This window comes from Coregonus lavaretus, assembly GCF_964263955.1.
Source record: "Coregonus lavaretus genome assembly, chromosome: 31".
In the NCBI taxonomy this organism is placed as follows: Eukaryota; Metazoa; Chordata; class Actinopteri; order Salmoniformes; family Salmonidae; genus Coregonus; species Coregonus lavaretus.
Window position 1 is genome coordinate 9,862,973 of NC_140018.1, and position 23,139 is coordinate 9,886,111.

Here is a 23,139-nt window from a genome sequence, read left to right on the forward strand (position 1 = left end):
CACGTGCTCAGTGTGAACCTGCTTTCATCTGTGAAGAGCACAGGGCGCCAGTGGCGAATTTGCCAATCTTGGTGTTCTCTGGCAAATGCCAAACGTCCTGCACGGTGTTGGGCTGTAAGCACAACCCCCACCTGTGGACGTCGGGCCCTCATACCACCCTCATGGAATCTGTTTCTGACCATTTGAGCAGACACATGCACATTTGTGGCCTGCTGGAGGTCATTTTGCAGGGCTCTGGCAGTGCTCCTCCTGCTCCTCCTTGCACAAAGGCGGAGGTAGCAGTCCTGCTGCTGGGTTGTTGCCCTCCTACGGCCTCCTCCACGTCTCCTGATGTACTGGCCTGTCTCCTGGTAGCGCCTCCTGGTATGCTCTGGACACTACGCTGACAGACACAGCAAACCTTCTTGCCACAGCTCGCATTGATGTGCCATCCTGGATGAGCTGCACTACCTGAGCCACTTGTGTGGGTTGTAGACTCCGTCTCATGCTACCACTAGAGTGAAAGCACCGCCAGCACTCAAACGTGACCAAAACATCAGCTAGGAAGCATAGGAACTGAGAAGTGGTCTGTGGTCACCACCTGCAAAACCAGTCCTTTATTGGGGGTGTCTTGCTAATTACCTATAATTTCCACCTGTTGTCTATTCCATTTGCACAACAGCATGTGCAATGTACTGTCAATCAGTGTTGCTTCCTAAGTGGACAGTTTGATTTCACAGAAGTGTGATTGACTTGGAGTTACATTGTGTTGTTTAAGTGTTCCCTTAATTTTTTTGAGCAGTGTATGACGCAACCACGTAAAAGACGACAATTTATTGAAATCAATATTTTAACATACCGTGTTAATTTTGGCATGTTTACCTGCCTACAATACCCACTGTAGTTTGCATAGAATGCAATCCCATAGTAAGTCAATAGGTCTAACTGGCCACGAAGAGCTGGTAGCTAGCCACGGAGAATTGACAGCTAGTCATCTACCTTGCATAACATTCGTTTTCGGTCATTTTTGCCTTTAGAACTAGCTGGCTAGCTAGATTATCACAATTCACATATAGCTAACTGGTCATTCTGAAGTTAAACATTTGTTTATGTAGTTGTCTTGTGTCGTCTGTATTGCCATTAGACTGGCTGGCTCGCAGCAGATTGAGTGTTACAGGCAGTAACGCATTACAGGGCATAGTTGTGCTGAGGCGACTGAGGCACGCACATCTCTCGTCTACTGACTCGTGTAAGTATTTGTAGCGTAGCTAGTACCAGGTTATATTGGCATGTTTTCCCAGGGTTCACAGAGTACTTGCAGGCTGTGTAGTAGCCCATGCAGCAATGGATCATGACTATTGATAGCTTAGCTAGCCAGCTAACTTGGGCAGCTTGCTAACCATGGACGAGGGTTAACCCTCGTCCATGGTTAGCAAGTTACCTTTTGGCTAGCAAGTTACCTTTTGCTAGTAGACAAGTAGGGTCATTGACTATGCTAATGTTCTATGTTAACGTTAAAGTATGTTGCAAGCTAATGCATAAAGTAAACACGAGTTGTCTCTTGCTAAAGTTAGCTAGCTAGTTACTTTCGTTAAACAATTGTCTATGTTAGTGTTGTCACGATACCAACATTTTATTAACGATACCAGGCCATGCATCACCATACAGAGTAGTACCGTGATACTGAGTGGTCTAGCATACTGTTTGCCACATCCCCCCGAAGCCTGTTTTTAAAAGACATGAGCATGTGTACACAAAAAAAATATCACTGATATTCAACACATAGAATTTAACTTCACACTGTATAATAGAATACTGCATAGAATGGCTGATAACTCATATTTGCAAAGGACTACCTGTGATTTGTCTGGAGGAATATACATGCATAATGATCTGCATGTCATTGTGGCAGTACAGGGAGAACACTGCATGAAACCTTTACTCTTCAGTAAACAGACCCACACGCTCTCCCTCCCTCAGTCTCACTCGCTCTCAACACACACACACACACACACACACACACACACACACACACACACACACACACACACACACAGTGCTGCCAACTTTAAAAACGTTAGGCACCAAACATAATTTAAGGAGCACCAGAAAGAGATAGTTTAGGCTTCCATTAGGCAAAAATATATAAATCCTACTTTTGAAAACATCTCATGAGTAGCGAAGCAGAACCTTTTCATTTCTTCCTGTGCCAATCAAATTTGCCTAGACCTACTGTCAAGGTAGCAGGTTGTTAGCTAGGTAACATGACTGAACAACGTTGTTTGTTATCAAACCAATAATTAGAGACCCGGGATTCGTTTCAAAAGGACTTCAACATGGTTTGTGAAATTATATTTTAAAAAGGTAGCTAAGTTAATATGGGTCATATATTTTTTACCATTTGTGCTAGAGACAAGCCATTTTCTTTGCTGTAAGCTGCAAGCATGCCTTTCGGGAAGCTGTGCCGTATTTGTCCTCTCTGGCAGTCTGAGGCTGTGAGACAGCGAACTTGCAAAGTCTACTCAGACTGGCCTGTGCTCTTGGTTATACCAAGGATGAAATTATACAATGTATCAACTTTGCTTGCTCTGCACGCTGCTCCAATGTATCAAATGTAACAGAAGACTCATCAGGGACTGCATCCCCGTTCACCATCATGGCTATATAAAAAAATTGATGGCGGAATAAATGCGCAGGAAGACCGGACAGAGATGCAGGTGAGTGATGGCTGGAAGGGGATGCAGCTGCCAGCTGATTACAGCTGCCACGTGACAGGCGCATGAAAGTGAAGCAGACATTATTGGATCGGCGCATACAAGAGACTAGTTGCTGTTGCTTAAATTCAACTGAATTTCTAAACAAAACAGACTATTAACATGATATAAAACAGGCACCAGCGGGTTCTTTAGACCGGTAGGGACTACAAATGTGGTAGCATCATATGAAACGGTACTACGGTATTCTAAGTACCATGAGGTTTTGGTACCATGATATTACCCTGGTACCGGTATACCGTGCAACACTAGTCTATGTAGCTAAATAATACAAACTGATTAACAGTCTCAATTTGCTTTACTGACAATAATGCAATATGAAACAAAATCAGATGTTTAAATCTACAAATGTTTGACGCATAACATTTACAGAGGATAGTCGTGATCCAGGAAAGTCCAGCATAGATTATCAACCGACATGTTGATGACGCAATTTACTCTAAAAAGGTCAATGGTAATGCATTAGCACGAGAGTGTGTAATGCTTCTCAAAATGTAAAATGTATGCTTTCTCCACACTCTCGTCCTAATAAGAACGTACTCAAGAAAATGTCCTCGAAGAACGCACTGAGGATGGGAGTGCAGAGCACGGCAGTATGCATATTGAGAAACACCCTTTGTTGCATGTGTATTGTGAATAAAACTAAATATAAGAGAACAGTACAGATTTTCATCTGACCTCTTCACCCATCAGCCTGTATCTTCTTGATCATTTACGTATTCATCATTTTCACATTTAAAAACCTTTTCAATCAACGCAGCCAAGCACAAACCAGTAGCAGACTAGAGAGCACAGGAGGAGAATGATGTCAGGACCTTTAAGATGGCATTTACAGCCCCCACCCCCCCCTCCCTCAACCAATGAGCAGCAGACATCTTTATTTTTTTACCAGCCGACGCTTAGGCTACTCTTTTTGTTCACCTCTCCAAGCCAACATACCACCTTGCATCCCACTGCTGGCTTGCATCTGAAGCTATGCAGGCTCAGTCCTGGTTGGTCCCTGGATGGGAGACCAGATGCTGCTGGAAGTGGTGTTGGCGGGCCAGTAGGGGGCACTCTCCCCTCTGGCCTAAGGAGATCCCAATGCCTCAGGGCAGTGAATGGGACATTGCCCAGCATAGGATGCCGTCTATCGGATGGGACATTAAAACGGATGTCCTGACTGTCTGTGGTCATAAAAAATCCCATGGCACTTATCGTAAGAGTAGGTGTGTTAACCCTGGTGTTAAGGCAAAATTCCCAACCTGGCCCCATTTCGTCATGGCCACCGTATCATCCCCCTCATTCCTAATTGGCATATATTAATCATCCCCTCTCTAGCTGATGTGTGGTGAGTCTAATGGACCACCAAGTCACAAACAGGGGAGCGCTTTACCAATCTGACGCTGATACAGTCTAACAATAGTGCACTTATCAATATTGAGCTCTCTCAAAGAGCCGTCGTTCGTGGTCTATTTAACCATAAAGAACACACCCTTTAGAGTCCACCTCTCCATACTTTGATGTTAAAAGCAGTGAACACATCAAAGTGAAGGATTCAGGAAGGGGAGAACTAAAGTAAACCTAGAGTATATTCTTATGCTGATTTGGCAGCAGCCTTGCATTTTCTGCTACACTGATCAAATAGAGGCAGGATCAGGAGAATGGGGGGACATTTGCACCTTGATCATCCTTGGTTTCCTGCGTGACATTGAAGCCTGCTTTGATAAACATCAAAGGCCATTTAAATTCAGACCTGGCTGGCTGCCAGGCAGGCAGGCAGCACCACGACACATCATATCCCCAGCCATATCCTCAATGGACCCATTTACATTTAGGCTAATACACAGACCCAGTATTTAATTCACTCCACTACAGCTAGTAGTCTGCCTGGTCTGCTAAACCAGGGCTGAACTGAAGGGGCAACACGTATATCTGTTATAGAGGTAGGTGAGCCCATGATGACGAACCCACAAAGGATGAGTTCAGACTTTCACACCAATTTGATTTGAGTAATATGTAACACAGATATTGAGCCCACAGTGCTAGCCCTTGGCTGATAACAGCTAGCTAGGTAGACAATAGGCCTACTGCTAGCCATACTATAGAATAACAAAGTAGGCCCCGCCCCTGACTCTGGGTAACAGATTCAAGTTCAGTGTGTGTAAAGCAGTTCCACTCTGCCATGCCCTGGGTTCACAGAGTTCACATGGTAGGGAATGGGACGTGCCTATGCCTCAGGAACTAAAAGACAACATCTAGCCTAAATAGAACTGAAATAACCTGAAGTATTTCTGCAAAAGGCAACCGACAAAAAACGTGAGACTGAGAAATGTGGAAACTTTGTGGTATGTGGAATATGCCATTTGAAAGCTTCTCTGTGACAGCTTAATTGATTGAAATGGCTTATAGCTTTCGTGACCACTTGAGGATAGCAGGGTTATGAAGTCACTCAAGCCAGAGAACCCTGCACAAAATGGTTGTTTGTGTGGGGCCTACGAACACTGATACTAAACGCGTTTGCAACACAAACATCACCGAGGATCATCTTTGGTGACCATTGATAGCAAGTTTATGAGGACAATTAGGGATGTGACGAATGGAAAATGTTGCTTAGTGTTTAAAACAGCCATTTGTTTATCGGTTTTCTGTTAAAACGATAAGAAACTATCAGAAAACTCCACATCAATTTACAATGCAGAATAATGCTTCTATTACGTATGACCGCTAGAGCCAGGCAATGAAGTTATATCTACCACAACACTTTACAGACATAGAACGCAGCTACAGTTACATGTCAATAGCGACAATTGATAACTTTTCAGCCAAAAAAAAAAAGTTCAGCAACATGTCTGTACCTTTTCAGACAGTAGAATTCTGCTCCGGCGTAAAAAGTTCTGTATTTTTTCCCTGACAACAATAAACGCTGCTGTGTTGTTGTTTTTATGCAGTTTAATGGTATGGTAGTTAGATGTTTTATTTCTACTAAATGGCTTGGTAAGTCACGGTATTTAACTTTAAAGTACTTTTTTAGGAGAGAGTGATCTGCGAGAAGCAGCTTGAAATGATTTGATTGACAGTTCTGGTTGCCTAGTGATGGACTTTAGTCCTGCTTCAGAAGCGCTATTCCTTTAAAAGACAAGTAAAATGTTAGTTCATCTCAACAGAGAAGGTTCCGTGTCGGCATTTAAAAAACAGTAGTGTAGTCTACCCTAACAGACAAACACGCCGCAGCTCTTTCAACGGGCCACATTCCATTGTCTGAAAAGCGTAATCGATACTGGCTACCGATAGCCTACTGTATTTTCATATGAGGCTAAAACAAAAGAGTAGGCTAGGGTTTGGCGGTATACCGGTTATAACGTTTACCGGGGCATTTTGAAATACTGACAGTATGATTTTCAATACCGTAACATTTATAAAAATATTATAATAATAAAATACCCATTTGGGGAGGGTTTGCGTGCTACAGCACTGCTTGAAACTATAAGCTAACAATCTAAGATATGCCAACTAAAATATCTCCAGCTCGGGGCTCCAACTATGCATTTTGTTTGATAACTTGCTAGCTAAGTGGCTAGCTTGCAAGATCAAGCTTCTTGTTTACAGCGGAGACAATCAATCCCCTCCTGGATCAAAATCCCTGCTGCTTACATTTGTTTTGTGCAACAACAAAAAATATAAATGTGTTTTTTGTTGGTCTGGAAAGAAATAGCGCCCCTTGTTTGCACCCCGGTAATACCATATTCCCCGGTATGGTAAAGAAATCGTATAACAAGGTATGAAAATCTGGATACCGCCCAACCCTAGAGTAGGCTACCCCGTGCTCGCAAGACTGGCCCAAAGCCGTCGATGCCAGAATAGGCTAGGATATTCTACTCGCAACAGACCGAAGTCTGAACATAAACTAGCGAAGAGACAGCAGGCAGGCCAGCGCGCGAGACAGAGGCAGGAGAAGGCAGAAGCGTGGTCATATGTCTTGTCTTGTATGCCTTGCAAATTCACCAAGTAGGCTAAGGTTAGCCTCTTCCACTCTGGCTTTATTTGAATTACACAACTTCCCCAGGCTTTATAGCAGTCTATAAAACTGAAAATAATATGTGTTGTTATAACTTAACTGTGATTGTAATTAAGTTAGGGATTTTTTTGAAACGTTAAGGATCCAAACTTAGTTTAAACGTTTAAACTTTTTAAACGTTCACACCCCTAAGGACAATACATCAACGTCTACTAGGGACTACTACAAACACTTTTCTTTCCCTTTTCTGTTTAAAAACATTTTGGTACAGTGTGCACTAATGAATACGACCAAGGCATTCTTCACTGTGTCTACTGACCACGTGCACCACCTCTGGGTAGATGGGCTCTGTGATGACGTTCCTGTTGTGGGTGATGTACTCCACCATCTCGCTGAGCGCCGCCCGCTTCACCTCCTTCCATTTCAGGTCGCTCAGAGGGTCGGACAAAAAGTCAAACAGGACGCAGCACTGACGCAGCTTCTGGACAAACAGCTTCTCCTGCTCCGCCGGAGGGACATCTGGGAGGGAGGAGAGAGAGGAGAGAGTCAGATTCATACATTATCCTCTCCTCACATGAGGAAATTCATTTTTCACTGCTTGACAAAATACACAGAACAAAAACTAATTTGCAGCACACAAAATAACCAAAAACACAGCCACTTAACTAGAGAATGAGTGAGTGATTGAAAGTCTAATACAAAAAAACTAGTCTCAGACACTGACGCTCCTGATTACAGAGCCTGCTGAAGGAATACAAATGTAAACCCTTTCAAATCAGGCTTTAGGAGCACGGCAGCCACCAAAGAACCAATAACTTCCAAATAACATTTACATTTAAGTCATTTAGCAGACGCTCTTATCCAGAGCGACTTACAGTTAGTGAGTGCATACATAATTGTTTTATTTTTCATACTGGCCCCCCGTGGGAATAGAACCCACAACCCTGGCATTGCAAACGCCATGCTCTACCAACTGAGCTACATCCCTGCCGGCCAAACCCTGCCCTACCTTGGACGACGCTGGACCAATTGTGCGCCGCCCATGGGTCTCCCGGTCGCGGCCGGCTGCGACAGAGCATGGACTCGAACTAGGATCTCTAGTGGCACAGCTAGCACTGAGATGCAGTGCCTTAGACCACTGCGCCACCGCTCGTTATCAGCCTACTTTCTCTGGATGAATACCCACTTACGTAGATACACTGCATGATCAAATGTCATTACACAATCATGGGCATTAATATGGAGTTGGTCCCTCCTTTGCTGCTATAACAGCCTCCACACTTCTGGGAAGGATTTCCACTAGATGTTATAACATTGCTGCGGGGACTTGCTTTCATTCAGCCACAACAGCATTAGTGAGGTCGGGCACTGATGTTGCGCGATTAGGCCTGGCTCGCAGTCAGCGTTCCAATTCATCCCGAAGGTGTTCGTTGGGGTTGAGGTTAGGGCTATGTGCAGGCCAGTCAAACCATTTCTGTATGAACCTCGCTTTGTGCACGGGGGCATTGTCATGCTGAAACCGTAAAGGGCCTTCCCCAAATTGTTGCCACAAAGTTGGAAGCGCAGAATCGTCTAGAATGTCATTGTATGCTGTAGCGTTAAGATCTCCCTTAACTGGAACAAAGTGGCCTAGCCCGAACCATGAACAAAAGCCCAAAACCATTATTCCTCCACCAAACTTGACAGTTGGTGCTATGTATTGGGGCAGGCAGTGTTCTCCTGGCATCCGCCAAACCCAGATTCTTCCGTCGGACTGCCAGATGGTGAAGCGTGATTCATCACTCCAGAGAACGCGCGTATCCAAAAGGCGGCGAGCTTTACACCACGACAGCCGACGCTTGACATTGCGCATGGTGATCCTAGGCTTGTGTGCTTGGCCATGGAAACCCATTTCATGAAGCTCCCCAAATAGTTCTGGTGATGACATTACTTCCAGAGGCAGTTTGAAACTCAGTATTGAGTGTTGCAACCGAGGACAGACGGTCCCGTTCTGTGAGCTCGTGTGGCATAGGACTTCGCGGCTGAGTTGTTGCTGCTGCTAAATGTTTCCACTTCACAATAACAGCACTTACTCACTAGCAGGGCAGAAATTTGACAAACTGACTTGTTGGAAATGTGGCCTCCTATGACTGTACCACGTTGAAAGTCACAGCTATTCAGTAAGGCCATTCTACTGCCAATGTTTGTCTATGGAGATTGCATGGCTGTGTGCTCGATTTCATACAAATCCACTCATTTGAAGGGGTGTCCACATACCGGTACTTCTGTGTATATATATACATGTATAATATATACACACACATATATATATATATGTACTTTTGTATATACAGTTGAAGTCGGAAGTTTACATACACCTTAGCCAAATACATTTAAACTCAGTTTCACAATTCCTGACATTTAATCCTAGTAAAAATGTCCTGTTTTAGGTCAGTTAGGATTTCCACTTTATTTTATGAATGTGAAATGTCAGAATAATAGTAGAGAGAATGAATTATTTCAGCTTTTCTTTCTTTCATCACATTCCCAGTGGGTCAGAAGTTTACATACACTCAATTAGTATTCGGTAGCATTGCCTTTAAATTGTTTAACTTGGGTCAAACGTGTCGGGTAGCCTCCCATAAGCTTCCCACAGTAAGTTGGGTGAATTTTGGCCCATTCCTCCTGACAGAGCTGGTGTAACAGTCAGGTTTGTAGGCCTCCTTGCTCGTACATTCTTTTTCAGTTCTGCCCACAAATGTTCTATAGGATTGAGGTCAGGGCTTTGTGATGGCCACTCCAATACCTTGACTTTGTTGTCCTTAAGCCATTTTCCCACAACTTTGGAAGTATGCTTGGGGTCATTGTCCATTTGGAAGACCCATTTGCGACCAAGCTTTAACTTCCTGACTGATGTCATGAGATGTTGCTTCAATATATCCATATCATTTTCCTTCCTCATGATGCCATCTATTTTGTGAAGTGCACCAGTCCCTCCTGCAGCAAAGCACCCCCACAGCATGATGCTGCCACCCCCGTGCTTCAAGGTTGGGATGGTGTTCTTCGGCTTGCAAGCAACCCCCTTTTTCCGCCAAATATAACGATGGTCATTATGGACAAACAGTTCTATTTTTGTTTAATCAGACCAGAGGACATTTCTCCAAAAAGTACGATCTTTGTCCCCATGTGCAGCTTTTTTATGGCGGTTTTGGAGCAGTGGCTTCTTCCTTCCTGAGCGGCCTTTCAGGTTATGTCGATATAGGACTTGTTTTCCTGTGGATATAGATACTTTTGTACCTGTTTCCTCCAGCATCTTCACGTGGTCCTTTGCTGTTGTTCTGGGATTGATTTGCACTTTTCGCACCAAAGTACGTTCATCTCTAGGACACAGAACGCGTCTCCTTCCTGAGCGGTATGACGGCTGCGTGGTCCCATGGTGTTTATACTTGCATACTATTGTTTGTACAGATGAACGTGGTACCTTCAGGTGTTTGGAAATTGCTCCCAAGGATGAACCAGGCTTATTTTCTGAGGTCTTGGCTGATTTCTTTTGCTTTTCCCATGATGTCTTGCAATGAGGCACTGAGTGTGAAGGTAGGCCTTGAAATACATCCACAGGTACACCTCCAATTGACTCAAATGATATAAATTAGCCTATTAGAAGCTTCTAAAGCCATGACATCATTTTCTGGATTTTTCCAAGCTGTTTGAAGGCACAGTCAACTTAGTGTATGTAAACTTCTGACCCACTGGAATTGTGATAAAGTTAATTATAAGTGAAATAATCTGCCTGTAAACAATTGTTGGAAAAATTACTTGTGTCATGCACAAAGTAGATGTCCTAACCGACTTGCCAAAACTATAGTTTGTTAACAAGAAATTTGTGGAGTGGTTGAAAAACGAGTTTTAATGACTCCAACCTAAGTGTATGTAAACTACCGTCTTCAACTGCGTTTTCAACTGCGTTTTTACCATTTTCAACTGCGTCTTCACCGCATTCTTATTGGCAGACTAAATAGCCTTGGTTTCTCAAATGACTGCCTCGCCTGGTTCACCAACTACTTCTCAGATAGAGTTCAATGTGTCAAGTCTCTATGGGGGTGTCATAGGGTTCAATTCTTGGGCCGACTCTTTTCTCTGTGTATATCAATGACGTCGCTCTTGCTGCTGGTGACTCTCAGATCCACCTCTACGCAGACGACACCATTTTGTATACATCTGGCCCTTCATTGGACACTGTGTTAACAAACCTCCAAACGAGCTTCAATTCCATACAACACTCCTTCAGTAACCTCCAACTGCTCTTAAACACTAGTAAAACTAAATGCATGCTCTTCAACCGAACGCTGCTTGCACCCGCCCACCCGACTAGAATCACTACTCTCGACGGGTCTGACCTAGAGTATGTGGACAACTACAAATATCTAGGTGTCTGGTTAGACTGTAAACTCTCCTTCCAGACTCACATTAAGAATCTCCAATCCAAAGTTAAATCTAGAATCGGTTTCCTATTTCGCAACAAAGCCTCCTTCACTCATGCTGCCAAACATGCCCTCGTAAAACTGACTATCCTACCGATCCTTGACTTCGGCGATGTCATTTACAAAATAGCCTCCAACACTCTACTCAGCAAATTGGATGTAGTCTATCATAGTGCCATCCGTTTTGTCTCCAAAGCCCCATATAATACCCACCACTGTGACCTGTACGCTCTTGTTGGCTGGTCCTCACTACATATTCGTCGCCAAACCCACTGGCTCCAGGCCATCTATAAATCACTGCTAGGCAAATCCCCGCCTTATCTTAGCTCATTGGTCACCATAGCAACACCCACCCGTAGTCTGCGCTCCAGCGGGTATATCTCACTGGTCATCCCCAAAGCCAACACCTCCTTTGGCCGCAATTCCTTCCAGTTCTCTGCTGCCAATGACTGGAACAAATTGCAAAAATCTCTGAAGCTGGAGACACTTATCTCCCTCACTAACTTTAAGCATCAGTTGTCAGAGCACCTTACCGATCACTGCACCTGTACACAGCCCATCTGAAATTAGCCCGCCCAACTACCTCATCCCTATATTGTTATTTATTTTGCTCATTTGTACCCCAGTATCTCTATTTGCACATCATCTCTTGCACATCTATCATTCCAGTGTTAATACTAATTGTAATTATTTTGCACTATAGCCTATTTTATTGCCTTACCTCCATAAGTTGCTAAATTTGCACACTGTATATTATATGTATTTCTGTTGTATTTTTGACTTTGTTTTGTTTTACCCCATATGTAACTCTGTGTTGTTGTTTTTAATCGCACTGCTTTGCTTTATCTTGGCCAGGTCGCAGTTGTAAATGAGAACTTGTTCTCAACTGGTTTACCTGGTTAAATAAAGGTGAAATAAAATAAAAAAAATAGTGTAGCTAGCTAGCTATTGCACAATCATTGCCGTGTGCACTGTGTATGCAATGATTGACCACAACATAGCCTGACAGAAATCAATATTTAGAAGCAACCAGCTTCATACACTAGGCCTACATGACAATTCCAATCTGAAGAGGAGACAAATGCGGTCTAACATGGGTCTCCCATGGCTTCAGACACAGTGCATTCTGGTAAACCACTCAGAATGTTGCTTTTAACCTGTGTTAAGCACACAAACTATTAGAATAAAAGCTTTTTTTCTCTCAATGAAATGAGTGCAAGTTTGCCGGTGTAGATCTTGGTGCTTAGTGTTGAACTGACCTACTACCAATATCTGCACACTAGGTCACCACTGAAGCAGGAGAGAGACAGGACTTTGGACCAGGGGCCATATACACAAAGTGTCTGACAAAGATGGTGGTATATACTGACAAGTTACTGGAGTCTCCGCTCTAACAATGGGGTTAAATGTCCGTAAAGAACAAAGGCAGGCAGGAACATTCTGGCCAATGAGAAGACAGATTCACATGTGAACAACAGGCACAACTCAGATATAAAATAGTTTCTCAAAATTGGCGGAAAGACTATGCTCGCATGATGGGTACCCTAACCATGCCTGGCTAGCTGAGATTTAAAGATTCATTTTGGTTCCCAGAACTAACACCTTGGCTTTAGCTCAGAGAGATATTGCGGTCTTGAGTTCAACATCTTACCTGGTCAGGTACATTGGTGTCATGACTCAGACTACACAGTTGGCCCAGTGGAACACTGTTCTGTTCCTTATGCTTCCCGCACTCACACACACACACAGACAGCAGTGAATGGATATCAATTCTAAGGAAGGCATCTAATACGGACATGCTGATATAAGCCCTAATACATGATTGCTGATCGGATCACTAGTACATTTATGATTGGTGGGTTTTGTTAATTACATTTTAGTCATTTAGCAGACGCTCTTACCCAGAGCGACTTACAGTTAGTGAGTGCATATACACTGCTCAAAAAAATAAAGGGAACACTCAAATAAAACATCCTAGATCTGAATGAATGAAATAATCTTATTAAATACTTTTTTCTTTACATAGTTGAATGTGCTGACAACAAAATCACACAAAAATTATCAATGGAAATCAAATTTATCAACCCATGGAGGTCTGGATTTGGAGTCACCCTCAGGATTAAAGTGGAAAACCACACTACAGGCTGATCCAACTTTGATGTAATGTCCTTAAAACAAGTCAAAATGAGGCTCAGTAGTGTGTGTGGCCTCCACGTGCCTGTATGACCTCCCTACAACGCCTGGGCATGCTCCTGATGAGGTGGCGGATGGTCTCCTGAGGGATCTCCTCCCAGACCTGGACTAAAGCATCCGTTGGTGGATGGAGCGAGACATTATGTCCCAGATGTGCTCAATTGGATTCAGGTCTGGGGAACGGGCGGGCCAGTCCATAGCATCAATGCCTTCCTCTTGCAGGAACTGCTGACACACTCCAGCCACATGAGGTCTAGCATTGTCTTGCATTAGGAGGAACACAGGGCCAACCGCACCAGCATATGGTCTCACAAGGGGTCTGAAGATCTCATCTCAGTATCTAATGGCAGTCAGGCTACCTCTGGCGAGCACATGGAGGGCTGTGCGGCCCCCCAAAGAAATGCCACCCCACACCATGACTGACCCACCGCCAAACCGGTCATGCTGGAGGATGTTGCAGGCAGCAGAACGTTCTCCACGGCGTCTCCAGACTCTGTCACGTCTGTCACATGTGCTCAGTGTGAACCTGCTTTCATCTGTGAAGAGCACAGGGCGCCAGTGGCGAATTTGCCAATCTTGGTGTTCTCTGGCAAATGCCAAACGTCCTGCACGGTGTTGGGCTGTAAGCACAACCCCCATCTGTGGATGTCGGGCCCTCATACCACCCTCATGGAGTCTGTTTCTGACCATTTGAGCAGACACATGCACATTTGTGGCCTGCTGGAGGTCATTTTGCAGGGCTCTGGCAGTGCTCCTCCTGCTCCTCCTTGCACAAAGGCGGAGGTAGCAGTCCTGCTGCTGGGTTGTTGCCCTCCTACGGCCTCCTCCACGTCTCCTGATGTACTGGCCTGTCTCCTGGTAGCGCCTCCATGCTCTGGACACTACGCTGACAGACACAGCAAACCTTCTTGCCACAGCTCGTATTGATGTGCCATCCTGGATGAGCTGCACTACCTGAGCCACTTGTGTGGGTTGTAGACTCCGTATCATGCTACCACTAGAGTGAAAGCACCGCCAGTATTCAAAAGTGACCAAAACATCAGCCAGGAAGCATAGGAACTGAGAAGTGGTCTGTGGTCACCACCTGCAAAACCAGTCCTTTATTGGTGGTGTCTTGCTAATTGCCTATAATTTCCACCTGTTGTCTATTCCATTTGCACAACAGCATGTGAAATGTATTGTCAATCAGTGTTGCTTCCTAAGTGGACAATTTGATTTCACTGAAGTGTGATTGACTTGGAGTTACATTGTGTTGTTTAAGTGTTCCCTTTATTTTTTTGAGCAGTGTATTATTTTATTTGTCATACCCCCTGTGGGAATCGAACCCACAACCCTGGCGTTGCAAACGCCATACTCTATCAACTGAGCTACATCCCTGCCGGCCATTCCCTCCCCTACCCTGGACGACGCTGGGCCAATTGTGCGCCGCCCCATGGGTCTCCCGGTCGCGGCCGGCTACGACAGAGCCTGGATTCGAACCAGGATCTCTGGGCCACTCAGGAGTTATGTTTTAATAAACCTTTTGTATTTTTGTACTTTATTGTATATTGTTTTTTGTGGTGTGGTTTTATATAAGCCCTTAGGCTTCCAACCACACATTGTTTAGTTTTTTCTGTATTGTTGTTTATCACTTATTTTCTTTGATGCAAATAAATTAAACCTTAAACCAATGAGCCAGATACTGAGGAGGACTGAACACCCACCAGTATTATCCCACCAAACACACAACCTTATGACTGAAAAAAACTGCCTGGCTCTCTCTGAGCCTTTCCCAGTTGCCACAGCATGACCTAAGGTCCGCTTCCCAAATGGTACCCTATTCCCTATGTAGTGCGCTACTTTTGACCATTTGGGACTCAACTCCAGAAAGAATCCTACAGAAAAGTTTGAGGAAACAGACGAGGGCTGTCGATCATATAGCACAGCAAATCTTGAGTGTTTCATTCAATTGAATAATTTGCTAATGAAATAGGCCTATTGCACCAACCATGCTGATTCTCCAAACTAGAAAATTCTATATAGGCCTAAACCTATGTGTTAAAAAAAAAAAAAGTAAAAACAACATGACTTAGCAGCCCAGTGCTAACATGTCCCCGTCTTCCATTCATTATCCCAACACTGCTCCTGCTGTGGAACATGCCTGTCTCAGGCGTGCTGAGACGCATGTTAGAGCAACAACCTGCGTGTCCCAATATCCACTCCTCCCATGCCTACCCTATCCTACCCCATGCCTGCTGCCCTTACACAACAGCCCTAGGGTTTCTCATCATGCCTGAAGTATTAAGTGACGCGAGGCACACACAGCTGACACACACACACATCTGACACAGTGTGTGTGTGCATGAGCTCATGACCTTTATGCCTCCACAGACATTTACAGGTTAAGAGAAAGCATCTGAACATTCTCTATGGGTGTAAAAGAGCGCACAGATCTAGTATCAGCGTCATCATAACTCCCAGTGAACACAAGCACATCTAAAGGGTTGATGAACAGACCCGGATTCAGCCAAGGCACAACGGTTAGGGCTGCCACAGTAATTGTGTGTCAAGAAGGGCCTACTCTCAATGCTTTAGGACAAGCTGAAAGTGTGGACTGCTTTGCCTAAACCAACTGCTTTGAATGTTTGCACCGTTTATATGCAAAATAATAGCATTAAGGCATTTCTCATAACTAGGCCTAGTAACACCAGTGTTTACCCTAGGATTTTTTTCAGCAGTGGTGGCAAGGGTAAGGGGGGAGGGGTGCTACTAGCGTTAGCGCAATGACATGCTAGCTGTTGCCATAGACTTCCATTCATTGAGCCAATGACCACCCATTTAAAAGTGCATCGCCAGAAACATACACTGAGTATACCAAACATTAAGAAAACCTTCCTAATATTGAGGTGCACCCGCCTTTTGCCCTCAAAACAGCCTCAATTCGTCGGTGCATAGACTCTACAAGGTGTTGAAAGCGTTCCACAGGGATGCTGGTCCATGTTGACTCCAATGCTTCCCATAGTTATGTCAAGTTGGCTGGATGTTCTTTGATACACACAGGAAACTGTTGAGCGTGAAAAACCCAGCAGCGTTGCAGTTCTTGACAAAAACTGGTACGCCTGGCACCTACTACCATACCCCGTTCAAAGGCACTGACCGAAAAGAGGACATTGTCTTCCAGCTGATTCATTGCAGCTGCAGTGCTGGTTGTAGCACAAGTGGAAGTAGGGAGAACAAGCATTTTATGGCTTATACAGTGCCTTCAGAAAGTATTCAGACACCTTGACTGTTTCCCCATTTTGTTACGTTACAGCCTTATTCTAAAATGGATTAAATAAAAATCCTAAGCAATCTACACACAATACCCCGTTACGACAAAGCGAAAACAGGGTTTAAGAAATGTGCAAATGTATTAAAACTTAAACAGAAACATTTTATTTACATAAGTATTCAGACCCTTTGCTATGAGACTCGAAATTGAGCTCCAGTGCATCCTGTTTCCATTGATCATCCTTGAGATGTTTCTACAATTTGACTGGAGTCCACCTGTGGTAAATTCAACTGATTGGACATGATTTGGAAAGGCACACACCTGCTATATAAAAGGTCCCACAGTTGACAGTGCGTGTCAGAGCAAAAACCAAGCCATGAGGTCGAAGGAATTGTCTGTAGAGCTCCGAGACAGGATTGTGTCGAGGCACAGATCTGAGGAAGGGTACCAAAAAATGTCTGCAGCATTGAAGGTCCCAATAACACAGTGGCCTCCATCATTCTTAAATGGAAGAAGTTTGGAAACACCAAGACTCTTCCTAGAGCTGGCCGCCCGGCCAAACTGAGCAATCGGGGGAGAAGGGTCTTGGTCAGAGAGGTGACGAAGAACCCGATGGTCACTCTGACGGAGATCTGGAGTTCCTCTGTGGAGATGGGAGAACCTTCCAGAAGGACAACCATCTCTGCAGCACTCCACCAATCAGGCCTTTATGGTAGAGTGACCAGACAGAGGCCTCTCCTCAGTAAAAGGCACATGACAGCCCGCTTGGAGTTTGCCAAAAGGCACCTAAAGACTCTCAGACCATGAGAAACAAGATTATCTGGTCTGATGAAACCAAGATTGAACTCTTTGGCCTGAATGCCAAGCATCACGTCTGGAGGAAACCTGCCACCATCCCTACGGTGAAGCATGGTGGCGGCAGCATCATGCTGTGGGGATGTTGTTCAGCGGCAGGGACTGGGAGACTAGTCAGGATCGAGGCAAAGATGAACAGAGCAAAGTACAGAGAGATCCTTGATAAAAACCTGCTCCAGAGCGCTCAGGACCTCAGACTGGGGCGAAGGTTCACCTTCCAACAGGACAATGACCCTAAGCACACAGCCAAGACAACGCAGGAGTGGCTTCGGGACAAGTCTCTGAATGTCCTTGAGTGGCCCAGCCAGAGCCAGGACTTAACCGATCAAACGTCTATGGAGAGACCTGAAAATATCTGTGCAGCAACGCTCCCCATCCAACCTGACAGAGCTTGAGAGGATCTGCAGAGAAGAACTGGAGAAACTCCCCAAATACAGGTGTGCCAAGCTTTTAGCGTCATACCCAAGGAGACTCGAGGCTGTAATCGCTGCCACAGGTGCTTCAACAAAGTACTGAGTAAAGGGTCTGAATACTTATGTAAATGTAATATTTCCATTTTTTTATTTTTTATAAATTAGCAAAAACTTTTTTTTTTTAAACAGTTTTTGCTTTGTCATTATGGGGTTTCGTGTGTAGATTGATGAGGGGAAACAACTATTTAATCCATTTATTTAATCAATTTTAGAATAAGCCTAACGTAACAAAATGTGGAAAAAGTCAAGGTGTCTGAATACTTTCCGAAGGCACTGTAAAAGTGTTGAATAATAAGTGTTGACGTAAACATGAACTCACTCAAAAACAGCAGTTCTTTATCATATTCATTGACAGTCTAGTCATGATTATAAAAGTTTTGAAATCTCATAGTATTAACTTCACTGTGCGGTCGAGGAATGTTCATTTTACGCCTGCTACGTAGGTTACTGAAGACACGATAATCTGAGCAATCCGATTGGCCAGCGCTAGGCTTTTACATTTACATTTGAGTCATTTAGCAGACGCTCTTATCTAGAGCGACTTACAGTTAGTGCATAATTTTTTTCCCCCATACTGGCCCACCATGGGAATCGAACCCACAACCCTGCCATTGCAAACGCCATGCTCTACCAACTGAGCTACACGGGACTAATGACATCAATATGCAGCAGCAGGACACAGGTGTCTTGGCAAAATCGATGTGCATAATAAAACTAGATTGTGCTGATGGGGAAAGTACGGTTTCTATAAAAATCAGGAAACCCTTGTTTCTTCACTATTAGTACAAAACACCAAACAATGTATTTTCAATTAATAGTGTCTGCTATTTTGTACTAATTTTGTCCTTAAAGCTACTGTGTAACACTGAGGAGGATGTATGAAACAGACATTTTGCTGTTTTAAAGTTAGTTTCCTGCAATTGTACGGTACACATTTTGCCATGGGACAGAGGGAAAATTTGACAGTTTTAAAGCCATTTTCCTGCAATTCTACACATTATGCCATGGCTTATGCCATGTTCTTATGCTATCTGAGTGACAAACATGACTGTTTATTTTAATTTGTTTTTTCATAATGGTGATTGTTAGTTCTCAAGATCATCCCATTAAAAAAAATATATATATATATATATATAGCTCCATTATCTGTTCTACATCCTTTTTATATCTGGTTATAGTCAACGTTTACACTGAAAACATTTTACCATGCCGAAGATTATAAAAAAATGTAATCATATTTTTTGGAGTGGCAGCAACTAAATGAATATAGGGGAAACACAGCCAATATAGGGGAAACACAGCCAATATAGGGGAAACACAGCCACTGTGGACAGAGCAAGGGACAGATCATAGCGAAAGGGCTCTGCCTTTTTAGGGTGACACCAAACACACACAAACCGCTGTGATCTCACATCCTTTGACATCAGCAGTCTTGGTGGGGGATGGTAGAGGCAGAAGGCAGTAAAACTAGCCCCCTTCCCCTCCCTTTCTCACACGGAGCTATGCAATGCCCTAGCAAAAACCTTCCTTGTTTTCCTACGACAAAAACAACATTTTCTTGCTCCAAAAACTCCCTAGGTGCCCAGACAGAGGATAACAGACACCCTTCCCTGCCACCTCCTAGAGCAGGCTTTGGTCTCAAACAGTTTCTATCTCCAAAGCACATTAAACAGCTACAGATGGTAAATGGCAACATTTTTGCCCACCTCCCCCTAACTAACTAACACACACACACAGAGATACCCAGATAGGGGAGACAGAAAAAAACAGCCAGCTAGCATTGCTCACCTCTGAAATGCATGAGGGCCACGGGCTGAAAAGGCCCATTTGAGCTCGGTGCATCCAGAACCATCACGCTGGCAGCTCTAGTGCATGCCAACATCTAGGGGCTGGGGTAGAGGAGAGGGTAGCGCAGGCTAAGGCGAGGAGCCAGCCTCCATTTTAACACCAAACACTCGAGTAGAAAATGAAACTCTGCTGCAGTTGGAGGGAACAGGCTAGTTAGTGATGTCATCCCTCTAAGAAGGAGTCTGATTGGCCAACCTGGGTCACATGGGGCAGGCTGTCAGAATGCATAAGCATGAGGCAGGTCGAGAGCATTTGCTGGTGGGCTGGGGAAGGGGCGGGACCTTTGCTGTGATTGGAGCAGATGCAGGAGGTCTGACTAATAACCTCAGGGGGAAAGATGACTGAAGCTCTGCTAACCTTTCCCCTCATCTCTTTTCTTTCTCTGTCGCTCTCTGTCTCACACACAAACAGTCTACCCCCGCACCTATTACAATAAATTACATTCCCATCAAAAAGAGCAATGAGAATAACTAAATCCAGACTCTGACAAAGTAATCCGCTATAAACAAAAAAGCAAGCAAACAAGCAGTGTAGGCTTAAAATACTACATATTATCACCTGCCTTATCTTATTTATATTTTATCTTTATTTAACAAGGCAAGTCAGTTAAGAACAAATTATTTACAATGACGGCCTACACCGGCCAAACCCGGACGACGCTGGGCCAATTGTGCGCCGCCTTATGGGACCCCCAATCACGGCCGGTTGTGATACAGCCTGGAATCGAACCGGGGGGTCTGTAGTGACGCCTCAAGCACTGACATGCAGTGCCTTAGACCGCTGCGCCACTCGGGAACCCATCTTAAAAGGCTACATATATTATTTTTTTTTCACCTTTATTTAACAAGGTAAGCCAGTTGAGAACAAGTTCTCATTTACAACTGTGACCTGGCCAAGATAAAGCAAAGCAGTGTGATTAAAAACAACAGTTACATACAGTGCTATGAAAAAGTATTTTCCCCCTTTCTAATTTTCTCTACTTTTGCATATTTGTAATACTGAATGTTATCAGATCTTCAACCAAAACCTAATATTAGATACAGGGAACATAAGTGAACAAATAACAACAATTACGTATTTATTTCATAAACAAAGTTATGCAAAACTCAATTCCCCTGTGTGAAAAAGTAATTGCCCCCTTACACTCAATAACTGGTTGTGCCACCTTTAGCTGCAATTACTCCAACCAAATGCTTCCTGTAGTTGTTGATCAGTCTCACGTCGCTGTGGAGGAATTTTGGCCCACTCTTCCATGCAGAACTGCTTTAACTCAGTGACGTGTGGGTTTTCAAGCATGAACTGCTCGTTTCAAGTCTTGCCACAACATCTCAATTGGGATTAGGTCTGGACTTTGACTAGGCCATTCCAAAACTTCCAATTTGTTGCTTTTTAGCAATTTCCATGTACCGTATTTTCCGCACTATAAGGCGCACCGGAGTATAAGCCGCAGCAGCTAAATTGAATGATGTGTACATATATAAGCTGCACTGGACTATAAGCCGCAGGTGTTTTAATGTTTAATTACCATATGTAAGGGTTCGTGCACAGAGGGGATTGTCGGGAAAGAGATGGCTGCTTGAGGAAGCTCCCATTTATTAACATTTCAACAAACAAGTTGCATATTTGCATAACGTATTCCAGCAAAATTAGTTAATAGCGTCACAATCATTTAACCACTTAACTTTGGTTATTTTTGAAAAACCTTGAAAAAGTGTGCACATCTTTGAATATTTATCTACATTATAGCCTACAGTAGTACCATAACAAAAAACAAAGCTTACAGCGCTTGACGAGGCAATATCAATGGCTAAATTAAATGTGTTTTTTTAAAGTGCAAAATAAAGTGCCTGTAACACGACAGTAAGCGCGTAAACCTAAAGTTGCAGCAACACGGCTGCTTAAAATACGGTAATCAGCCTACCAGAAAAGTCATTAATCCTCGTCTTCATCTTTTAGGCTAAGTTGCCGTACACGGCTGTAACCAGAAAAGTCAAGTCATTAATCCTCATCTCCGTCTTCTTCCTGCGTACTAAAACCACCAAAGTCCTCATCTTCAGTGTCGGAAACGAACAGGCTCAGGGTGGCTTCGTCAGCCACTCTCCTCTCTCCTTCGTTGACGCTCTCAAAACCAACGAACTCCTCTTCGTCACTGTCGGAATCGAACAGCCTCTGAAGGGCCTCAGCTGTGGCGGCGTCCTCCTCTTCATCACGCAGCAGTCCAGCCTTTCGGAACCCGTTAATGATCGTGGATGTTTTGACACTCCTCCACGCTATCAGGATCCACTCGCAAACTTGAGCGAAAGTTGCATTTCGCATGCGACCAGTTTTGGTGAATGATTTATCGCCGCTAGTCATCCACGCCTCCCACTGAACGCGTAGTGCCACTTTGAACGCACGATTGACACTGATGTCGAGTGGCTGCAGATGCTTCGTTGTGCCCCCAGGAATCACAGCTGGAATCGAGTTTGTGCTCTTGATGGCTGCTGTCACATAATCCGTTATATGGGCCCTCATGCTGTCCAAAACGAGCAAAGCTTTTTTTGGGCGAAAGAATCCTCCAGGGCGCTTGACGTAGCACTCATTCAGCCACTCATTCATTACGCTTTCCATCATCCACCCTTTCTTGTTGACTTTAAAGGAGATGCCATTCAATATTTTCTATTTTCATTTCGGTGGCGACTGTTTTAGCTTTCAGTCGGATCTGCACGGTGGAAACACCTCGGCCGCCTGCTCTCTGTGTGTTCACCCAATCTTCAAGAAAGTCTTCAAGTTCGGGCCATCTGCTTTTATTACTTCTGAAAGCTTTTTTTGACTTTTTGCATTGAGACAGTTCTTCCCGCTGGCGTCTCCAACGTCTCACCATTGACTCATTGATGCCAAGGCTACATGCAGCAGCTCTATTTCCTTCTTTTACAGCCAGATTGACTGCCTTTAACTTAAAAGCTGCATCATATGCATTTCTACGTTTGTTTTCCATAATGAGGGTTTGTGCATGAAAACTTCCTTTGCACAAACTGTCTTGCTCTCGTTCCGTCTCTCGTTCTGTCTCTCGTACCACTCTCGGTTCCACTTTTACTTTTGCGCGCTACCCGTCTCACTCTTTTCCGGAAAAGCTGGAGCCCGCCGCTTAAAGGTGGGGGGCGCGGACCGGTCATAGAGCCCATAGAGTTAAAGTTGGTGGACTGTAACCTGTAAAATCCATAGATTTAGGAGGTCTTCTAGTGGCAGTTAGCTGTAAAAATCCATACATTAGCCGCACCGTTATATAAGCCGCAGGGGTCGAAAAATTGGAAAAAAGGCGCGGCTTATA

General features: G+C 44.1%; 1 protein-coding gene across 3 annotated transcripts in view; it reads right to left on the reverse strand.

The window, feature by feature from the left end:
• The window catches only part of LOC311106526 (serine/threonine-protein phosphatase 2A 56 kDa regulatory subunit gamma isoform-like), a 52,046-nt gene that overhangs the window by 11,536 nt on the left and 17,371 nt on the right, over window positions 1–23,139 (reverse strand). For 2 of the 3 annotated variants that reach the window (XM_084148888.1, XM_084148887.1), the window contains exon 4: window positions 7,070–7,269. In XM_084148888.1, the coding sequence (XP_084005014.1) occupies window positions 7,070–7,269 (200 nt within the window). Of the gene's footprint in view, window positions 1–7,069; window positions 7,270–19,769; window positions 19,945–23,139 lie in introns of those variants that run through there. The other variant, XM_084148889.1, reaches the window with a different exon arrangement.